Here is a 23551-nt window from a genome sequence, read left to right as displayed (position 1 = left end):
AAAAGCCAGTACCTGACATGCACACAGTAATACAAGGTTAAAAGCCCAAAGCAGGAGTCCCCTCTGTGTATAACTATTGCCCAGATTCCTCTATTTACAGACAAGTGCTTCAGCAGTGTTTCATAGTAACTTGCCATACACGCACAATGATATGAAATGGACAAATATCAATAGAAGATCATTTCTTCTAAAAGAGGCTAGTCTACATTCTTAAATTACTGGTAAGTTATTATTAAACATATAATACAAGTCATTTTTTCCTTTGAAACCCAGAAATAAACAAAGAAACAATTGCTCTGTGTGATGTTCTTTTAAAGTAGAACAAAACAAATTCAAATGAACATTGTTGCCCCAATTTGACCACAAAAAGGGAAATAAATAAATAAATACCCACACCTAATTAAAAAAAATATGAGGGAAAAAAATTAATAAATAAGATACAAAAATATCCACGATTATATTAAACGATTTTGAATATCTTGAAGAAATTTACCCGGCCAGAAACTGGAAAAAGGCAAAATGAAAGGAGTTCCCAGTAGGAAACAACACAGAGGAGATAAAGCTGAAGATCCAGAACATTCTACCAACATTCAATAAAATAATTACAACAAAAACCATTAAATAACAAATGCTGGAAAGAAAACAGAAAAGAATGTGCCAATACATTTTCATATCTGGCCCTACAGCTAAATATAGCATCACAAGTAGACATTTTTACATAAGAAACATTTTAAAGTCTGTACAACAGAATAGATCATTCATTTGTGTCCATCCCACCCGCCCACCCACCTACCCGAGACTCTGAAAAATGGATTCCAGTCCACTTGCAGCATAGGCATTGAGCCAGTACATTTCCCACCCAGTCATTCACAAAGTCCACATTAAAAATAAAACGATACAATCCATAAAGCGTCCATCTGCCATAAGCTTGCCATAGACACCTCCCCCTTCTGTCCTCTTATGGATTCCACACATTGTTCTTTTTGTTATTAAATCCCAGAGATTTGTGCGTGTGCGTGTGTGTGTGTGCGTCTGCGTGCGTGTGTGTGTATGCAAGATGGGGGGGGGGGGGAGAGAGATGGAGAGAGTGTCTTCAAGAGGGAGAGATGGACATTGTTGTTTTAAGGCTTTTCTCTGGTTCCTCAGGTTGTCATTCATTTCGGAGGAGGGGGGCTCAGGGGTTGAATAGGGTAGAAAGAGGTGGGACTTGGCGGAGCCATTCGGGAGGAGCACTGTGGTTGGGGAGGTTAAGGTTTCAAGTCAGGGTCTGTCTCCACGGTAAATCTCTTTCTTGCCTCAAAAAGTTCCTCTGTCAACAAATATCCATCCCCCACTCCGGGGGCGGGGCGGGGCAGGAGGCGGGGCTTAACAGGCGCTCTGGATTATTCCTGCTGGAGACAATGCAGGTCACCACACAGATGAGCAGCATGAGACAGCATTACCAAGAGAAAACACCTGGGGAGAAATGTTTGGGGTTTTCTTTTATTTTTTGGGGGGCTGGGAAGCAGGGAATTGGAGGAGGAGGAGGAAGAGGAGGAGGAGGAGGAGGAGGAGCGGAAGGAGAAGGAGCAGGACGGGCCTACGCCAGCATGTGCAACTTGTAAAATATTCAGTTAATTTATATTTTATATACAGTCATTCCATCATACAAAAGTATGTCTATACACAATTTCCAAAAAGTAGTTTAATATTTACAATAAAGCAGTGGACTCCACAAGCTTTCTGCACATGTGCTACTAGGGGGCTTTCCCCGTAGGTTTTGGGAAGGGGTTATTTTAATCTAGTTATAACTCAGTTTTTAAGTTTCCTCCTGTGTCGCCAACAGATGCCACCATCTTTGCTTTGTCTCTGCCCAATTGGCAGTTAGAGTCCCCTTTAGGGCCCAGGTCATTGGCCTCTGGCTCATGCCTCCTGCTGTTAGCGGGGTGTTTGTTGGGCATGGTGGGGGTGCCGGGCGGGTGGGGGACCTGGCCGTTCTTCTCGTCTGCAAAAAGTTGTTTAATTACGTCAAAGAAGTTACTCAACGGGCTGCCTAGGTACACAGACGGGAAGAGAAGAGAGGGAAAGAGAGAGAGAACAAACAAACAAATGAACAATGGAGCTCACAAGAAAAGTGGCGAGGGAGAGAGGGAGCGAGAGAAAGGGAGACAGAAAGAGAAACAGAGCACGGCTGGGGTGAAGGACAGAAGCACTATTCCTTTTGCCAAATGTGTGTGTGTGTGTGTGTGTGTGCGTGTGTGTATGCGAGCACTAGTGCTTGAGAACTTCCCTGTTTTTTTAGTTTATGTGTTTGTGTACAGGCTACTGTGGTACTTTATTTCTTGTAATGGGGTAGTCATAATTTAAAAAGCCAGTCCAGTCCCTCAATAACGCACATCCTGAATGCAGCCCTGCAGTTAGATTGGAGAACAGCTCACTTACCTCTCACTCCTCCTTTACTCTTTACCTTTCACTCTCCCTTTTCTATTCCTCTCTTTCTCCTCCTCTACAGTACTGCCCTTACCTCTGCTCAGAGACCAGCAGAGCCCCCTTCTATATGCTACATCTAATATTCATTTCATATTAAAACAACAGATTGTTTTAATTGTTTAAGGCCTTACGAATTCAAATTTGAGAGACAGTAGTACCTGTCTGTCACAGTGGTAGAAAAATGCTCAAAATACACTCACTGAGCACTTTGTTAAGTATTTATTAGACTTAATTCTTCAGTCTTCTGCTGTTGTAGCCTATCTGCTTAGAGGTTTGGCGTGTTGTGTGTTTAAAGATGGTCTTCTGCATACCACTGTTGCAATGCATGGTTATGTGTGTTACTGTCGCCTTCCTGTCAGCTTTGACCAGTCTGGTCCTTCTCTGTTGACGTCTTTCATCAACAAGGCGTTTCCGTCCACAGAACTGCTGCTCACTGGATGTTTACCCATTAACTGAAGCTCCTGACCCGTATCTGCATGATTTTCTGTATTGCACTGCTGCCACATGATTGGCTGGTTAGATAATTGCATGAATAAGTAGGTGCACAGGCATTCCTAATAAAGTGCTCAGTGAGTGTATATATATATATATATATATATATATATAACCTCTATCTATATTGTGAAAAAGAATGCAAACCCCTTTCACTCGCCAATGTGCAATCATGAGATATCTGATTTCTCTCTCTCCAGTCTGAGAGGCAACAGAAGCCGGCATTTACACAGCATCCCAGTGAGCAGAAGAACAGATTGCTGCAATTCCAGCACTTGTCTTTCCGGTAAGTGGTTTACAGAGGGGTGAAATGGATGTTGACAGAGTGGAAACCAGCCAAAATTCACCTCCTCTCCACCGGCGACATTCTCAAACACAGGTTCACTTTGTAACTAATAGTTTCATCAGAAGTCCCGCACATAACCACCATCAATCTGGCCCCCGCAAGCCAAAACTGACAGCCGGCACAGAAAGCAAGGCCAGCGCTAACGTGCTACAACACGCTAACACACTATCGGGCAGTGTGTTTGCCCTTGTGTGTCTTTCACTGGTATGGAGCTTAAGAACTGCAGAGAGGGAATCACAGCAGCCATGGAAGAATGGCGTAAATAATCACTCATTAGAGGAATGTACTCTGACACAACCCCATTATAGCCCTGATATCGCTACATCCTGCACTCCTCCTGTTGTAAACACAAGGCATGCGAGCATATGTGCAGGTGTGTAAAAAGACACAACACTTAATTGGAGAGTCAGAGGTTAAAAACACAATGGCTGTGGATAAGTCAGTGAAGGTGCTCAACAGAAGGCAGGGCCCAGCTCAACAGCCTAGACAAGCTGTAATGCGTGGTTATGTGTGTTACTATCGCCTTCCTGTCAGCTTTGACCAGTCTGGCCCTTCTCTGTTGACCTCTCTCGTCAACAAGGCATTTCCGTCCGCAGAACTGCTGCTCACTGGATGTTTATCCATTAACTGAAGCTCCTGACCCGTATCTGCCACACGATTGGCTGATTAGATAATAACATGAATAAGTAGGTGCACAGGCATTCCTAATATACTAATATAATATATATATATATATATATATATATAACATCTATTTATATTGTGAAAAATAATGCAAGCCCCTTTGCAACAGCCTAGACAGGCTGAGTATGACTGGCAGTCTGCAATGGCAGCAGGGCATGCATAGCTTTCTCCCACTTGGAGCAGGGTGGGCATAAGGACACCATGGGAAGGATGGCTTCAGTTTGGCTGATGTTCCTCAAGTTACCACTTCAGTAGTCCCTCTCAGGGATGTGTCACAGGCCCACAGATAACCCACAGTCACCATCAGTAAGGAATGTGGCTCCTTTGATCAGCGACAGCTCTCCTGCAGCATAGTGTGGCCTGTAGGGCACCAAGTAATCATTGGCTCGTGTGTGATCGCTTCTGCTACAATGCTCATCAATTTGTAATTGGAAAAGCAGGAGATAAAAAAAAGCTCATCATATCTCCAACCCCCACTCTTTGTGAAAGAGGAAGGAGTGAAACAAAGGAAAGGAGTGTACATCACGTAAATTAATCATGAATTAATCACTAGTTAAACCAGCCAGTCAGCCTCAACTTCCACACTCCACTGCACCTTAAACAGGAAAAAGGAGCAGGACTTATGCCCTGATGCTAATGTTTCCAGTATAATTCTATATTTACATTCATAGGATATTCATATACTTACACACACAATATAATTGTGTATGCATTCAGATATGCCAAACAAAGCTTTGTCAAATTACTGAGCTTGTCTGACATTTCTTCAAAATGCTTAACACTGGCATGAGCACAAGAGCCCATTTCTAAACATCAGAGTACTTCTCAAAGAACCACCCCTTCTCATGTCACTCATGACCCAAAATCAATAGATCTGAGCTTTATATGTGTACCTTAAAAAAAAAACAGAAATGGCACATGACTCAGAGAAGAGGGGGCACTGCCAAGTGTCTTTGAGAAAATAGCATATTTGGTGGCAGAACGGAGGACACACGCTGCCTTCATTTGAACGCTCCCTGCTTTAGCCTGCCCCCTGCAGGCCTGGGAAATGGCTCTTGCCATGGAAACGGCGGGGCAGCAGGTGGGCGATTTTGAGCAGGTGGAGGGGCCGCTCCGCCCTCAGACCCCTGTGGCTGTCAGAGGGGCGTAATGAGGGTCATAAGCGGGGAGACACACCATTACCCCCCCGCCTCCCGCTCCTCGCAGACTGCTGCAGAGGAACCTGCTGTTCGGCAGATCCCACACAGGGGCCCAAGACCCGCCAGGGCACATTACTTTCAAATGGTCTTTTCTCCAGAAACCAAGACAGCATGTCGCAGGCCAAAGAGGAGCCCTTAGGAGAGAACAGAGGCCACATAAAATGTCTCACTCCCCTCTCTCTCGCTCCCTCCTGGAGTGTGGATAAAAGTTAGAACATGTTCATTCGCTAGACGACACTTTACTGAACACTGCAAGAAGTGATGGAAAATACAGATGCAAGCCGGCAACTGAAACTGCCACTCAACATGCAGTCCTCCCAGAACCACAGCCATAAAAGTTCCAGTAAATCTGACTGTCCTCAGCATAAAAGCATCCTTGTATGAAATATTGTCTTTGAAAATTTATTTTGCCTTTTTTTTTTGTGTGCAAGGCAAGGGTCCTGGACATGCCCTAACTCACTGATGTACAGTGCACAGCGAGGTATTGTAATTCCTGTCAGGTTTAGCTGTGATGTTAAACTGACAAAAATTTAGCATCACAGCTAAAATTTTATGCATACATCTCAGAAGCGTGTTTGCTGATTGCACACAGTGGAGATCAGAGAATGATACTGCACCTATATACTAGACATAAAACAGTGTGTGTGCGTGTGTGTGGTAAAATAATACTCACGCACACACATTGCAGCTATACACCACACATAAAACATTGTGTGTGCGTGTGTGTGGTAAAATAATACTCACGCACACACATTGCAGCTATACACCACACATAAAACAGTGTGTGTGCGTGTGTGTGGTAAAATAATACTCACGCACACACACTACAGCTATATACTAGACATAAAACAGTGTGTGTGCATGTGTGTGTGTGTGCGTACGTGCGTGTGATAAAATAACACTTCTGAATAGGGCATCACTGTCAATTTGCATTAATAAATCATGTAAAAGTTAATGCCCAAGATTGAGTATTAAACAAATGTTTTTCATATTTTATAAGACTAAAATAATAATGTGCCATAAAATAGCATAACATACTTACCATACTCTTATTGTGCATACTCTACATGCATACACAGCCTCTGCCGGACACACACACATACACAGCCTCAGTGTGAGGGTATGGATGGTTTCTGACTCGTGCAGTGGGAGATAGACAGAGAGGGAGAGAGAGATAGACTGCTGATTCCACAGATGGAGGAAGGGTCTTTTGGGAAGAGGGGTTTACCTGGTGTCAAAAACTTCCTAATATAATCTCCCACTGTTCCATTACAGTTGTTTAAACCCAGATTCAGCAGGGTATAATTACAGTGATGTTACATTCGGTGCCGAAAGCTGACTTTGGGGGATTTGGGTAATTCTGTAAAATGGCAAACCAGGTGATCCCATTCCGTAATTAATTGCTTCACCGTATCTTTCTGTTCTGTATCAATGGGCTTGGTAACTGGAGCCCTGACAGCAGCATGCTAAAAGGCTGAGACGCCCCTACAGGGCTCAGATCAGAGCAGGAAGGCACTGCTGCATGGCGCTTCACACAGGACACTGTACTTTCTGCTTCCTCAGTCTTTCTCCAGTCATCTCCTAACCTGGGGATTATCTCTCAGCAGAGAGGAAGGCCCGCAGCACAGGCCTATTAACGCTAATCCGGTTTGTCTTTTTCCTCCATCGGCCGCGTGGAGGTCAGGAGGGAAAGGGGAAGCGCCCCCTGACATTGGGCGACTGGTGGTGCAGTGCAGTGCATTGTGGGGTGCAGAGCTGGGAGACTGGATGATTGGCAGTGCAGTGTAAGGCAGAGCAGTATAGTGCAGTGTGTAGAGTGCAGTGTGGTACAGTTGAGTGCAGTGTGGAGGCTGCAGTGTGGTACAGCTGAGTGCAGTGTGAAGGCTGCAGTGTGCTACAGCTGAGTGCAGTGTGAAGGCTGCAGTGTGGTACAGCTGAGTTCAGTGTGAAGGCTGCAGTGTGGTACAGCTGAGTGCAGTGTGAAGGCTGCAGTGTGGTACAGTTGAGTGCAGTGTGGTTTGGTGAGTGCAGTGCAGTTCAGTGCAGCAGAGTTGGGGTGCCCAGGGCATGCAAATGCAGGACGGCGTGTGTGGGAGGTACCTCTACGTGTGTGAAAGTGTTCTCTACTCACCAGAGAGCTGCTGTACGCTGGGCTGGTCGTGTGTGCTTAACAACTGCGCCTGAATCGTCTCCACCACCCGCTTAAAGCGCCGACTCGGCCCTGCCGCACACAGACGGGAAAACAGAGTTACAACAGCAGACCACATGCAGGGATACACCGGTCTCTCTCTGTGGTGTTACCACTGAAAAAAATACTGACATTTAAATAAGATTTAATTGTTATTTGGAGTAATTGGCCCATATGAAAGAAGTCCCTGGTTGTGTTTAGTTGTACACTGTAACTGTAAAAAACACAATGAAGTAGTTACATACACTCACCGAACATTTTTACTTTATTACACCTACTTATTAATATTATTAATTTATCTAATTTATCTAATCAGCTAATTGTGTGGCAATGCATGCATTCATGTAGAAAAGGGTCAGGAGCTTCAGTTAATGTTCACATCAACCAGAATGCGGAGGAAATGTGATCTAAGTGACTTTGACCATGGAATGATTGTTGGTGGCAGATTTGGGGGTTGTTTGAGTATCTCAGAAACTGGTGATGGGACAACATCCGAGACGTCAGGAGAATGGCCAGACTGATCAAAGCTGACAGGAAGGTGACAGTAACACAAATAACCAAACATTACAACAGTGGTATGCAGAAGAGCAGCAACACACAACACATCATAACTCTAAGTGGATAGGCTGCAGCAGTAATCCAAAGATAAATCTAATAAATACCTAATAAAGTGCTCACTGAGTGTATATTTAATTTATATTTTGGCATTTAGGAGATACTCTTATTCAATGTGACTTTTGACAGACATTTAAACCACTATATATTTACTGAAGCATTTTCGACTAAGTTTGCACCAGGGTACAACAGAAGTGTCCACAGCCCAACTCCCTAACCATTACACTACAATGCTCCCTATAAATATGGGGAGGACAGGACCATGTCTTTCACAACACTGTATTCTCCTACAGCTCTTGTAGCGTGTCTGGGGACGAGGAATAAAACATTAGTACTAAAATTCGGTGCCAAAACCAGGCTACACCGCCTCTCTCTCCCGCTCCCTCAGCCCGGCATCGTGATTGGCTGAGGCGGGGCTCCACCGGTTTCCCTGGTTACCTGAAAGCAGCGTGAAGGTGACTGAGTAGATCCCGTTCTCCTTCTGGGCGGCGGTGCTCTCCGTGTAGGTGATGTCCACCTGGAACTTGACGGGTTTCTGGAATACCGTGGGCCCGGCGGTGGACTTGTACTCCGCCCGGAAACTCGTCTGTGATATCACACTGTGACTGAGACTGGGAATCTGAGAGAGAGAGCCAGGGAGAGAGGGGCATTGTCTACAAAACACTGCTGCAGCCGATGGGCAGGCACTGCTGCAGCCTTTCTGAAGTGGACAGAGCTCATTCACAAGGGTGAAATGCCAGGAGAGGTGGTTAAATGCAGCAAAGGTCTGCATATTGCACTAGTTTGTTTCAATGGCATCTTGAACATTTACATTCTGTTTGACAGGAATGATTCATGCGAAGGTGCAACTAATGCACTGCACTATATCTCATATTGTTCTATAAATAGATTTAAATGCATATGGTACATGTGCATTTACTTCATCGATTAGATTAATTACCAGTAACACAAAGAGCATTATCAGGGAGAGGACCATTAATGTCATCTTGCCTCAAACAGAGGCAGAGTCACTCTCTGCTACAGCAGATTGTCAAGTAAGACTGTCCTGTTTTTCTTCAGTTGTCATGACCCCTGAAACCACAGTGACTCCACTTAATCCTGTCCTATTTAATGCGAGCCCTCCATCCTCCCACGGCATGCGAATATCATACAGTTTAGAGCAGGCAGAGAGCCAGCATTAGAATGGATTAGAGTGTGCGGGTAAATCCTTACTGAGAGGAATGCGTGCACGATGTCCGCTTTGATGGAACTCAAAGGCTTGTCTTTGATGACCACAAAGATTTGTTCCTCTTTCTCCAGGCTGATAAAATTACCAAACCAGGATTTTTTGGCAAGTCTGTGAAGAAAGACATACAATCAGAGTACATGTTATAGTAGAAGAAGAAGTACTGTTGCTAGTAGTGCCAAATACATGCTCTGTGAAATGTGAATGAAGATATTTTGTTCAACAAATTTCACAGAGGCAAAACAATTATTCATAAAAAAGTAAAATGTTGGCATCGTATATAAAATGAAACTCAAAAGTATTGCCACATGAATGGTGAGGTTTATTATTGTTGAATTTTGTCAAACATTATTTGGCCTCAACTGTAATACCAGTAATGCTATTTAAATAAAATATGCAACTTGATATGCAACCAAAAATGATGGAAAACACAGCAGAGCTTTTGTAATAATTTGTCGCTCAAAGTAATTTAAAAAGGACTTTCCCACATAAATAATCTTTATCCATCTCCACTCTAGATGGAGATGATAAGCTGCCATCGTGTAGATGGAAACATTTGTCTCTGCACAAAATTGCCAAGTGCAGCACACAGTGCGAATGTTGCTGATAGCTGAAGTGATTCACTACTCTGCTCTCTGCACTGTGACCTCTTAATCCAAACGTGTCCCAAACGCGTTGATATCACTAACTCCCTACTCAAACTGATTACTAAAATACTAAAATACTGGCACTAAAGTACTTTAATAGTCATGTGGAAAAATGTCCTATAATCCAAACTACAGTAAGATATCCTAAACATTCTAGAGGAATGGCAAGACAAAGATGAATAGAGTATGTGCTGGATGTTTGAAGTACCGTTTTAGCTGTAGTCTGAGGTAGTAATCTCAGTTATCTGATGCTGAGGTAATGTCGACTGGTAGAGAAAGGTACTCACTCGGGGGAAGACTCTGGTGTTAGACTGGACATTTCCTCTTGTGTAGGAACTGTAGGGGGCATTGGGAGGTCAATGGTCAGATACTGTCTACAGTAATCAACAATTCAACGTTATCGAGAACAGTTCATACATGAACCTTCAATATTAATAAAAAATTTTTGATTGATTATTATACATATAGAGTAAAGTATGTAGTAACAAGGAGAGGCAATTTATTAACAATATAAATGAACAAAGAGCTATGGTCCTGAGCATTAACTCTGACACAGAAAATGAGACATGATTCATCTCAATCATCATTCCCCACCATGCTGTTGGGCTCAGCTGGCTGCAATCAGACACTAATCCATCTTAACAGCTTTTCTATCTTTTCCGCCTTGTCCTTTAGCCTATCTGTAGCTGTCGTGGTGTTTGCATACTAAGTTAAAAACAGTTCTTGTAAGTCACTTTTCCTAAAAGCATCTGACAAATAAACTGTATCATGTCATTTTCTAGGCAAAATTTTTAGGTGGCTATTATACCGTAATCATTAGGTGTATTCATCTAGCATACACTTTCTCTCCGGGTGTGTGTGTGTGTGTACGCTTTGTGTTTGTGAAAGGTTCGGAAAAAATCTCAGCACTACTACACACGCAAACAAAGGCTACACACACACTGCAGGAAAAGAAGAGTCTTCCCAGAGTACCTTGCAGTTTCCTGCGGTGGAAGCGCGGGGACCCCAGGAAGCTGTTCTTGATGGAGTGCAGGCGCGTCCTCCAGGGCACGCCCCCGATGGACGGGCTGGGCGGCGGCGTGGGGTTGGGCGTGCCCGCCGGGCTCTCTTTGGGCGTGTGCGCCGGCGTCCCCTTGGGGGTGGGGAGGGGGCTCCCCCGGGGGGAGGGGTGGGGGGTCACCTGGATGATGGGGATAGATTTGGGGCTGCGGTCACTGCCGGGCACCGGGTGGAAGTGGTGCAGCCGGATGGGGGGCGGGGGAACCGTCGGGGAGAAGGGAGCGGACAGCTGGTGGGGCATCGGCAAGGGGGGGCGGCGCAGGTAGGGGCTCCCGGGGGTGCAGGGGAGGTGCTGCTGGCAGGGGGAGGAGGGCACGGATTTAGGAGGGCCGAAGGGGTTGCCCTCGGTGTTGGGCAGCGGGTTAGATCGGGTCGACTGCAGGGGTTTGTCGGACCCTTTGGGTTTGGCTGGGAGAGTCTGAGTCTTGGGGTCAGGCAAGAGGGACCCCATCTTTGGCTGGAAGGAAGTGGGAGTGAGCGAGCACGTCCGATTGGGCCAGGGCTCGGGGGAGAGGGTGGGGCTGGAGAGCTCGGGGGACTGAGGGGGTACAAAGAAGCGTCTGACAGGCTGAGAGGGTGTGGCCAAGGGGGCGAGCAGAAGAAGTTGGGAGCGTGTGCAAAAACACAGCAGGACCGAGAAACACCAAAACCCAACGGAGGTTTCAACGATGACACGAAGCAGCCACAAAGCACATGTACAGCAAGCGGAAGGACAGGAGACAGGACACAAGCCAGGAGTGGTGGGTGTGAGTGTGCAGAAAGAAAAAGAAAAACAACATGCAGTTACTCAGCGACAGCCCGCGCAGACACAGACAACATGGCGACAGAGAAACACAAAAACACACAGCTTTTAACGCAGCAAAACAGAAAGATGACCGGAAAAAAAGCTTTATTTCTCTTGGTCGAAATGGACTGCTACCAGAAATGGAAAAGCCAAGACAAGTGTATGAGTAATGCCATCACAGACAGCAAGGCCGCAGGCTGGAGCATGAAATGGAACTGGTGCAGGGCACACTTACAGGGCAACTGTCGGCCGTACAGATTCAGAGCTGGTTATATCCCTGCTGCTCTTACAAACACAGAGCTGGTTATATCCCTGCTGCCCATACAGACACAGAGCTGGTAATATCCCTGCTGCCCATACAGACACAGAGCTGGTTATATCCCTGCTGCCCATACAGACACAGAGCTGGTAGTATCCCTGTTGCCCATACAGACTCAGAGCTGGATGCAGGAGTAGATGATTATCTGAGTGCCGCATGGTGAGAGGGTGGAGGTGGCTGAGTAACCAGTTAGTCAGCTGTAAGAGTGGTGCTGCAGGCTTCTTAGTCAGCACAGTGAGCTTGGAGATGAACCAAATAAACTCTAAAATACATCCATATGCTATTTTATTGTCGAACAGCACTATAACAATAAATGGACAGCACAAAAGGTTTCTTCCTGAAATATATTTCTCCCTGCAAGCTATTTATTTTAAAGGCCATACAACCTTTCTGTCAGTTGTGATTATTTTCACTTCCGTTGCATCGGAGACAATGGGGACCACACAGAAACATTTTTCTTAAAAATCTGGGAGCAGAGCTATTGACTTTTCAAAGCATAATTAATTTAGTTAAGTTAAGTTAAGTTAATAATTTAACTACAGTCAAATTGAATTGAGTCAAATGAAATAATGTTTTTTACATGATAAGTCTTGTTTTGGCAAGCCCTTGGGATATTGGGAATGAGGGATTTTAACCTGTCACTTAAAGGCACGTATGAGGTTAAGTTTGTCTGGTTGTTTTGTGTGCTCTCATTCACAGTGAGGTACGTGCCCGGGACATAAAAATGAGAATGGCAGTGTGAGAAGCCAGCAGGAGGCAGAAACGGGCGTGGCACTCTTACCCGGGGGCTGCTCAGGGGGCTGGTAGAGAGGCCAGAGGAGGCTCCGCTGATGGACCGCGACCTGCCGGAGACGGAAAACACACCCTTCCCATGAGACCCGCCCATCCCAGCAGAGGCATAGAGACACGGAAGTCCTGTTAGACCAGGGGTGGGTCACCTGATCTGAAAAGGGCCAGTGTGGGTGCCGGGTTTTAGTTTTAACCAAGCCCTAAGATACCTGATTGTACTGTATTGAAGACCGTGATTAGTTAATTCATTCAATCAGGTGTCGTGGTGCTGGGCTAAATTAAAAACCCACACCCACAGCGGCCCTTTTAGGGTAAGATTTCCCACCCCTGTGTTCGACCCACCTGTCCCATGACAGACAGAAGCGCACCTGCCTGTCCCGGTAAAAACACAGAGAGCGGAAGACATTACTGGAGCATCTCCCAGCCACACATGGAGGACGAGCAGGTGAGCCTCATTCATCACTGTTGCTATGGCGAGAGCCAAAGGCAGCTGTGTCAACCATTAAATTCAAGCACACAGTTTCTATTCCCTCTTACAGCCAGAGGGGAACGGGCATTAAAATGGCTCTTTAATCCCAAAATAATGCGCCAGGTCAAAGGAAACAAATGGCTGTGGGAAAATCTGTTCTCATGAAGCAGGACATTTCCCAGGTCCTCCAGTCGTGCCAGGAGTCCTGTAGCAGGCTATACCAGCATGCACCGGGTTCAGGAGCCCCCGGGTGCTGGCACTAGTGAAATGCTATCATAGAACATGGGGGGTGGGGGGGACATGCTTAAGCCTCTACTCGAGAGCCCCTGTGTGGGTGGTAATCATAAAAACCAAAACTATCAAAACACCACCCACTGTCCCTCGCACAGCCAGACCTTTAATAAGTGTGTGGGCGGGGGAACGGCATCACTAGCTCACATATTTTAAGAACAGAGACGCATTTATCCAAGCAGAGGACAGGGTCAACAGTGGCACGGTGGAATAAAGGGAACCACAGCCGCAAACAATAGCTCACAGAGTAAAACCAAGTAAAAACATGCATATACACACACAGACACATACACAGAGACACACACACGCATACCCACCCACACACACACACACACACACACACACACTCTGACATACTCTACATGCACACTGAGGCAGCTAGTAGCAATTTAGCTTCAGATAAAGGTTTTTCCACCAGTGGAGAGGATTTTCAGTCTATGGCCATGCATTCAGAAGCTGCTCCGGGGAGCTGGTGTCTATCTGACAGGAGTTTCGGGTTGGGAGTTGGCAGATATGCCATCTTGGGTCAGAGAGTATGACTTATGACAAAGAGTATTATTGTCCTACCCTCAATAGAGAGTACAGAAACACATTTACATGGTTCTGCTTCAGATGAAACTTTCACTCAAGCCCTGCTCAGCAGTGCATGAAAACAAGATGACACACGGCACTGCCAAAATTGACTGTAGTTTCTTCCATAATCCTTAACCTTTTCAGCAGAAAATCTTCCCAGTGTTGTGACAAATTCACAACGCATATTTCTCTAGTGCTGTGGGAAGGACTCTTAGTGGAGATCTAATCAGTTTTATTTTTAGATATCCAGTTCCCAAAGAAAACAGGAATGGCAATGTTGGAATAAAAACAGGCTGGTCCATTATTAAACACTTTAAACACAGGAACACACACATAAACACACACCCACAGACACACACACAGACAGAAAGAAATCCATGACCCAAATTCAGGTAAAACCAACCCCCCAGAGGTCCCCGCCACTGTGGCAGAGGTAGAGGAAACCACTTTGGGGGGGGAAAGGAGGGGGTGTTGACAGGGGGACCCCCACGACACCATTCGCCACAAAAAAACCTACAGGAGCACAGCACTCCCAGGACAGAGAGGGTTGAGGAAAGGGGTTCAGATGTACCAATAGAAAAACAACAGAGACAAACTAAAATAGAAGCCATAAATAAGCAGAAATAGCAGAAATTTGGGAGGGTAAAGAGAACAGAACACACCCCATCTATAAACACGCCCCAGGGCCTCTGGGACAAGATGCAGGGCAGCTTTTCCAAAATCCTGCCTGTGTGTTTGGATGCGCTCCAAAAATCAAACAGCCTCAGCCTGTAGGACCCGGCTCAGGATTATGAAAGTCATCTCTTTATTCACACTAGCATGGCATGGATTCACCTACTGGCCTTCTGCATGCGCCCAAACAAAAACTCACAAATATCTAAATGAATACATGAATACATTGCCCAAAAATATAATGAGGGTCATTAAAATGAACTACTTGAACACTCTTCTTTATCAGCCTCCAATACACTTCATTACCATACAGCATACACTCACTCGTTATTTTGACTGCATTGAATACTTCAAGCAGTGGAGTGAGAATAAATGGGCATTTTTATTGATTTATAGCCAGAACAAAGACACAGATCTGCACTAGCAGTGTCATAGCAAGTGGAAAACAAATCCAACCAACTCTGGACCAAACTTTAAACAGGCCAGGTACCTACGTTCCAGAAATTCACATTTCAAACTCTGTGAACGCAGGTTAGGCGTTCATACAGTACATACTGACGTTTCAATCTGAAAGGGATGTGGAACTTGAACTATGACATAGCAGCTGATACCAGCAGTGATTGGCTGGCGTATCAGTGCAGTGTTTCTTAGTTTTGGGGAAAGGAGAGGGTGTTGAGGCTTATTAGGGAAGAATAGGTTTCACCCAGAAGGATGCAAGATAGAAAGGATATGGGAATGGATTCTGATTTTAACACAACTGTGAAATCTTAGCACTGAGACAGACTGCACATCAAGGCCTGTTAAAAATAGCCAAAGAGAACCATTTTTTAAATCGTAAAATGGTATTTTTGGCATTCTCAATTTATTTGCCATTTCAGTATATTAAGATGTGAACATTTTGTAAACAGCTAGGAGCGATTGTCATATCAAAGCCTGCTCTGACATGTCATTATTGTAGTTTTTCATATTGCCGTTGAAATGATTTTCATGTTGAAATATTATGCAAATGGAAAAGCCACACTGCATCTTTGCACTGGGAACAGTGAGCGGGGAGGGGGGGGGGGAGGGTTCGGGGGACAGAAACGGTGAATACCTTTCTTCTTTGCTGTATTTGGAATTGGCGTCAGAGATTTCCAAGCTTTTACTGAACACAGTCTTATTACAGCTGGAGACAAAGTGAACAGACATTCAGTTACTGACGGCGCTCATTGACAAGCCTGCCTGCCTGCTACTAAAGAACAGAAGCACTTCCACAGTTGCCCCGTAAACTTGGTCACCCCATTGCTTTAGCACTTGGGTAGGCTAACAATACTACAGGCTTAACATCCTACCTTTGATGTATTTCTTATCTGCCGAATAGACTGCACTGTGAAATTAGTTCATATTCACGGTGCGGAGTGCCCATATTTTTGCATTTATATGTTGTGTACAGCACTGTAAAATGCAATCATGTATGAAAATGCATTGTGCAAGCAAATAAAAATAAATAATAAGAGATTGTTTTAATTAAAAAGAGATTAAAGAGGAAATGAAAGAGATAAATAACAACGCTCTCTTGTGATGGCCAATGTCTGCACAGTTACGATGGTCAGACTCCATGATAAAGGTTGATGTATTATGCTGTTTTGTGCACATACACATGCTATCAATATAGACTCATAATCAATACATTCATAACACGCTTCCATATTCTGTGAGTATTAATGTCCCTTGTAGAATAGGGACCAATAAAGGAAAGACTAAATTCATATGAATTCAATTCACTATGACATATGAAATATTAAAGGCTGTTGATGAAGAAGCCAGCAGTAAAATCTAATATGCAGGAACAAACCAAGCTGTTTTCAAAAAAGAAAAATCTTGTTTTTTATCAGTTTACTTTACAAAATATTGTAATTGTTATGTAAAACACACAGCCGTGATAGATAAACACAGACATTAGACAGACTGTAGAGGCTTTTTTCTTCTTAACAGCATGACCAAGCGTTTGGCTCAGTCCTCAATGGCTCCATAGCGACAGCACGTCAACTGCATAACCCTGCCTGCATGTGCTACAAATTGCCTTTTTCATTTCCCTCTAATTAACTTTAACAGTGAAACAGCTACAACTTAAACCCTCCTACCGCCGATACGAAGAGCCCCTAGTTTACCGCTGTGAAATGAAAACAGGATTGCGCCGGTTAAAAGTGCTGAGGGCTGCCTTTCGGTCCTGCCCATGGCCAAGGAGCAAGGGTGGTTACTGGGGGTATTAACATGCCTGCAAATGGCCTCAAATCAACAGCCTGCACTGCTGCAATATTCTGACACAGCAGATTTGGCATTTTCCACAAGCACATTCATATTAGTAACAAATTAAGAAGTAATGGTGTTATGGGAAAAATGCTGTAGAGGCATATCTCTGAAACAGGGCGGATGGTCCCGTATTAAACAGACACAAGGTGCCAAATCAGCAGAAAGGATGGGCTTAGCCCAGTCCAGCACACGGCTATTTAGCCAAAGTGCACTTAGAAGAGCTACCAATACAACAAACACTAAGACAAAAAAGTATTTGGGATACAAAAAAAAACTGCGCTTCAGCTTAGCACTTCAACCTAGCCAATAAAAAGAGGAATTAAATGGAAGTTCACAGACAGAACAGTCCAAAGTACATAAAGAGGGACCCTTATCCAGATTATTTCACAGGGAGTAACCTGAAGTAAAGAGAGCTCAGAAAACTAAACATCTTTATTAGAGCAGGGTGAGTGACGTTTCAACGTCTGGCACCTAATTCTCAAAGTCAACAGAAAGCAAAAGCTTTATTAAAGGCGTTTAGATTTCTGAGCTCCAAATGCTCCAGCTCTCCTTATTTCAGGTCAGCTGGTGAAGTTATCCAGGTAAGGATCCTTCTTGATAATCTTTGGGATTAATTTGTACAAACCTGCCTTCAAGAATGAACTTCTTATAAGTATCACAATAACAATGGACTACAGTATTATAGGAGCCAAGTATTCAGAACATGTTCCTTCAAACATTGCATTAAAAGACATCTACAGAAGAAGTGTGGGAAGTGTTCTACCAAACAGGTGAGAGATGTTTAGCAATACATGCAGTATGTAGGAGGGGCTATACAGAAGAAATGAGAAAGATGTAATGTGTGGGAGGGCTTACACAGAATGTGGGGAGGGATTGTATATGTTTGGAAGGGGTTATATAGAACGTAATCAGGGTTATATGTGCACAGGAGGGGTTGTACAGAATGTGGGAGGGGTTATATCAAATGTAGGAGGGCTTATATGTGCACGGGAGGGCTTGTACAGAATGTGGGAGGGGTTATACATGTGTGAAAGGGGTTATATCAAATGTAGGAGGGCTTATATGTGCACGGGAGGGGTTGTACATGTGTGTGGGTGTGTGTGAAGCTGTGCTATGCTGAGCAGATGTGCCAGGAGAGGGTGTGTGTGCCGTACCTCTGTCCATGCTGTGCCATGTCTATGGCCCGGCGCACAGGCACCGGGGAGCCCCCGTCTGTCACACTCAGAACCTCCATAGACTTGCGCTCCGGCCTCCTCTTCCCATGCCTGTTGAGCATGGGAGAGTCCACTCGCTTCCTGGGGGGGTCTGCGCAGAGGGGACATACCAACCGGAGCAGAACAGGGGTGAGAAAAGGCTAAATCACACATCACAGGATGTGCTCGCGGACAGCCACTGCACTGGAACCACGTTGACAGCCTGACATGGCGACTAACCGTGTCCCACGAACACAAGCCATCAAAATACTTGGCACACAACTGGTTCAGACAGATGATCTTTAGCTCCTTGGGGACAGGAATGACAAAAATAGCATTTCCCTCAGCTCATCTTTAAACGATTGTGACGTCTAAATCTATATATATCAATGTGGCATTTAAGGCGGTATTCATATACAGTATGATCAGTGATGTGGCATTTAAGGCGGTATTCATATACAGTATGATCAGTGATGTGGCATTTACAGCTGATGAGGGTTCTGGGTGATGCTTCATCTGAGCCCTGGGTCCAAGGAGAACACAGGGCTTAAAGCACTTGTGTAAATGAGGCAAAGCACCCGGGTATACTACAGTAAATAACGATAATACCGTGAGCTTAAATCACAGGAGCCAGTCATGTGACCAAGCAGAGAATAGGGCTGTATTCAATAAGAATTCATCATTAACACTATTCTTCACAAAAATTGTTAATTTCTTTAATATCTCCCTTTGTCTGTGAAGATTAAAAAAAGAAACACCTGCATTTAATTGCAAGTCTAATTTAAGGGCAAATATTGACTAAATCCACCACACCATATGATTTAAAACACCGGAGGCCTTAACCATGCAATTATGTGATAAGGGGGGCCTGCAACATCGTGTGATGAGAAAACCTTACCTATGTCATTACGAGGTGGGAGGTTTTGGTCCTCATGGCTGGGGTACCTCTCCTTTCGGTCTAGTAGGAGGAAGTAGATCATCTTTTCCTGGTTGTCACTGCACAGAGGAGAAAAATTAAGTTTCAGTAGGATCAGCCACTTAACCCCAAGCGCCGGAACTTACAACAGGAAGCAGCCGGACTGGACCGAGGGCAGGAGATGGGGCTGCTTTTGTACAGGCTGTACAATTAATGACAGAATGAAAGCTAAATACCACCCTTTACACAGTGCCAGCTTAAAACAGCAGCACATGACTAGGACAATACCAAAGCCACGACCATCTTCATTCAAAACAGGTAAAGGGAAGAAACAAATATCCCTGCAAAAGTCGAGTCTTGACATTGATTTACTTATAAAGGGCCGAATTCAGACTGTCAATCTTGCAACGATGAGTCACACGGAAAATGCACTCAAGTGCAGGTCTGAATTCAGCCCTTATTTAGAATAGCAGACCAGGAGATTTGCTGCCTTTTCCAATAACAAAATTACGTGGAATCTTGTTTTGAAAAAGTCTGAAGAAGTTCTGGCAAAGAAGCAATGTTTATCCTAGTTTATAGATGGACTATACTATACTTGGACTACACTTGAGGATAGCAACTTCCGTTAAAAGGACAGAGGACAGAAAGTGAGCCGGTTCCCCCCGTGTTGTTGGCTGTGCTCAAAGCTGCGGGGGAAGGGCAGAGGAATGAGAGAAACTCCGCTGCTTTAAGAGCCAAATCACAGGACATCCATCATGGCCTGTAACGAGCACTGCAGATAACGCGCCCTGATAATAATTGCGAGGCGTTGGAGATGATAAATGTTCCCTCCCGGGATGGCCCTGCAGCCGGCTACGCTGCCTGCTCTGTGTGTGTCGGAGAAACAAGGGTAGAAACAAATGAACAGCCCCTAAGAAAATCTAACTCTGCCAGGGACGGTCATGTTTTCAGGTGAGAAATTAGGAAGGCGTGTCCCAGGGAGATGCAGCAGACAGGAGCCTCTGTGGGCTGCTGTAAATTAGGCTTAGGTTTCTGTGTGGTATTTCTGCTGGTATTAATGCACTCGAAAATAATTGACCTCTATGAAAACAGAAACAGAGACGCTAGAATGCAGCTCTGCGGCAACGCTGACCTTTCTCAAATCCAAACCCACCCCCACACCTTTCCATTTCCAAACGCACCACCTCGACCTGGTATCTACCTGTACCCAGACCACCCCCTCCCCATCTCTCCTCTTCTCAAATACTCCTTCTCTCTCCCTAGTACTCCTTCATCCCTCGTTACTCACTCATCCAACAGCAGGTCCTTCATCAGTTTGTTCTTGTCCCGGAAGCAGCCCAGTGAGTGCATGCTCTCCAGCACGTCAGGGTCGATGTCTTCGGCTGAGGGCAGGGTGCGGATGGCCACCTTCCTGGGGATGGGCTGCTCGGGCTCAGGCTCATTCTTGCCCCCTCTGGCGGGAGGACCAAACAGCACAGAAACACAGCACTGAAAAAAAGGGCTACACTACATAGGACATTTTAATTGAAATATTAGACAGCCTGCCTAAAACCATTTTTTTTGTCGCAGCCTTGCAGAAGGCTTAGTTCTAAAACTAAGCCATATAAACTGCAAATATGCTGATATTTCTTGTTACTTTTGTCCATATTCTTGGTGCTGACAACAGCCCCAAAAGTATCATGAACAAGCCTAAGCTATAACTTCCCTGCAATCACCCAACCTCCACCACTGAATCCCAAACACATCCACCTCACAACCAAACCATACCCCACAAATAAGCCCCTCAACCCACCTTCAAACCTCACGCACCCTAATCTCCAATCCCACCCCAGTCCCCACCCCAATAACAGACCCAGCTGAACCATACTTACATGTACCACACATGCTTCTGGATCTGCTCTAACTGTGAGGACACAAGGGGAGAGAGAGGAGCAGGTTACAGAGCCGCTTTGGAGTCAGAGACAGCCTGGGGATGAACTGCAAACAGGGTTTTGTGCAGCACTGACTACATAAACCACATTAACCACACTGGCAGCCAACAAAAATGACACAATTGAAGAACAAACAGAATAAAACACAAAAAGCTGGCGAGACAGAGAGAAAGAAAGAATAGATCGACAGGTTCCATTTTGCAGACTGTATGAACACAGGGCAGAAGGGATATGATCAGGGAATTACTGAAATGTGTGCCACGTGAACGCAGACAAGAACTGAATACAGCTGTGCGACGATTTGACGGTGACAAACCACCGGCCTATCGTGTTTCACACATGGCCCTTCGCATGGCCCTTTTTACACATGAAGACAAGCACTTAAATGGCCGGTGTGTTTGCCAGCTATTATCCAGCGTCTGACTGCCCCTGACAGAGGCAGGCGTTAACACCCGCAGACAGCAGCCGTATCCGAGCCCCAGAGTGGTGAAAGAATAAACACAGTGTACTCAAACAGACCCACACAGCAGAAAAACCTAGTGTCAGATGGATGTAGTATTGGAAAATTCAATTAAAATACAGTACTTTTTACTTTACAAGAAAATAATCTTTGTGTAAATCAATTTTACATGTGAAATTCACATGTAAATTGAAAATACAATGTACATTGTAGATTGATGTAAATTAGACATCCTATATCAATATCGGATCGATTAAAATGTTAAATGTCTGATAAACATTTGATCTATGTAAACTTGAAATTCATGATCAGTGCTGGAAGTATATTTGGCATACCTGATCAATGTCAAATTGATGTACAATACATTGGATCAATACCTAATATATTTTAGAACAATGCAACGTACAGTCATTAGCAACATCATGTCTGTGTGTTAGAATCTTTGTTAGAATTCAGCTGGCAACCATATCCATTTCTAAATATGTTTTTTATTTTTATATATTTCTTTATTAAAAAAAAAACCTTTTTGTTTTATAATCATGTGACGATGAACCATTATGACAGATGATAATATCTCGAACAGTTGAAGATATTTTTTTTTAAATTGAAGTGCCTGGAAGGTTAAGAAGCTATAACCCGCATTAAGAATGTGGGGTTTCTTTGGAAAGCAGCCAACGTGAAGTGACAGGAAATTAAAAACGCTTTATTATGATAATCTTTTAAGCCTTTGTACGTGCCGTCACGTTCTGCACAGTGGTGGCAGAGGAGCACACTGCGATGATGAATCTGAACAGGGCGGCTTTTCCAAAACCACTTCTGACATCCGAAAGGAGACGCTGCCATTGGTTTACGCATTAGAGACGCAAAGCTGCACCTCGACTAGACCTGAATTGATGACGCTAAACCTGGAGATCCATCATATCCAAGTACACACAACACAGCAGCAAGGTGCCCAAATAGCACAATTCATCATTATAGCTTCATACAATATTACACAGATTATGTAAAACATTGCTATAACACTGTTATTGATGCAAAAAAAATATTTTTCTTCCATAGCGACAATAACATACACATCCTCGACAAAATACAATTAGCTACTTACAACATGGCTGGTAAATTTTGGTTTTGAGGTGGTTACCAAGGCATTATAAAAACATTGCTACAACTCTGATATGCACCACAAGCTTAAACAACCCTACAGCAATGTTGAAATAAGGTTGTAATAATGTTTTGTGCTATTCGGACATCAGGTCGGAAGTACCCGGGAGCCCTGGTCGAAGTTAAAGGTGCTATTGCAGCATCTGAGGGCCTGATTGTACAGTAATGAGCAGGTTGAGCTGCTGAGGGAAGTCTGACTCATACAGAATTAGTGCTGCTGAAGGAGAGACACAACAGACACGGGGCCAGAGGGAGCACTTCCTGTTGAGTCATGAAAACACCGACGATGACTTTGCCTGTGGTTTTAGGAACCTAGGGATACGCGCTGCACTGGGCTGAACCGCAATGACATCACGCGCCATCGGCTTCCTGTTCCTAAAGGGCAGTTCTCGAGTCTGCCAGAATTTCCGGACGCTCCTCCGGAAAACGCCCGAGAGATACGGATGACATTCCGCGCGATCAAAGAAACTGTCCGAGAATACAAATGGAGAACGATCGAGTGCAGAGCGACAGAGAGCTGCTCTTTCCTGTCTCTTTAACGGTCCGACCTCTGACCCCTGCCTGAGGATGACAGTTGGGGGACGTAGAGAGGAGTCATACACACAGGACACAATCCCTCTCGGGTGCCAGGGGCCCTCTGTCATAACGCCTGTTTCTTCCCTTATGTCTTCAATTCTGATCAAATATTTATATCTCATGGTATATTCTTCCAGAGCATAGATAAACATGCCACCCAGTACAAGGTCCCAAGCCTGCACCCAAGTACATAATATCAGT

At 44.7% G+C, this 23551-nt stretch overlaps 1 protein-coding gene across 2 annotated transcripts in view; it reads right to left on the bottom strand.

Annotated features, from left to right (window-relative positions):
* Positions 1-800: 800 nt before the first annotated feature.
* The window catches only part of LOC133130775 (serine/threonine-protein kinase BRSK2-like), a 106022-nt gene continuing 83271 nt past the window's right edge, over positions 801-23551 (bottom strand). The window contains exons 9-20 of one of the 2 annotated variants that reach the window (XM_061245599.1): positions 21094-21125; positions 20511-20675; positions 19205-19302; positions 18268-18418; positions 15915-15986; positions 12809-12869; positions 10838-11492; positions 10153-10201; positions 9206-9329; positions 8432-8612; positions 7322-7411; positions 801-2032 (exon numbers count right to left, since the gene is read on the bottom strand). In XM_061245599.1, the coding sequence (XP_061101583.1) occupies positions 1785-2032; positions 7322-7411; positions 8432-8612; positions 9206-9329; positions 10153-10201; positions 10838-11492; positions 12809-12869; positions 15915-15986; positions 18268-18418; positions 19205-19302; positions 20511-20675; positions 21094-21125 (1926 nt within the window). In that variant the 3' untranslated portion in view covers positions 801-1784. The remainder of the gene's footprint in view (positions 2033-7321; positions 7412-8431; positions 8613-9205; positions 9330-10152; positions 10202-10837; positions 11493-12808; positions 12870-15914; positions 15987-18267; positions 18419-19204; positions 19303-20510; positions 20676-21093; positions 21126-23551) is intronic. The other variant, XM_061245600.1, reaches the window with a different exon arrangement.

This window comes from Conger conger, chromosome 6 (genome assembly GCF_963514075.1).
Source record: "Conger conger chromosome 6, fConCon1.1, whole genome shotgun sequence".
Classification (NCBI taxonomy): Eukaryota; Metazoa; Chordata; class Actinopteri; order Anguilliformes; family Congridae; genus Conger; species Conger conger.
This window is presented reverse-complemented; position numbering and strand designations above follow the sequence as displayed.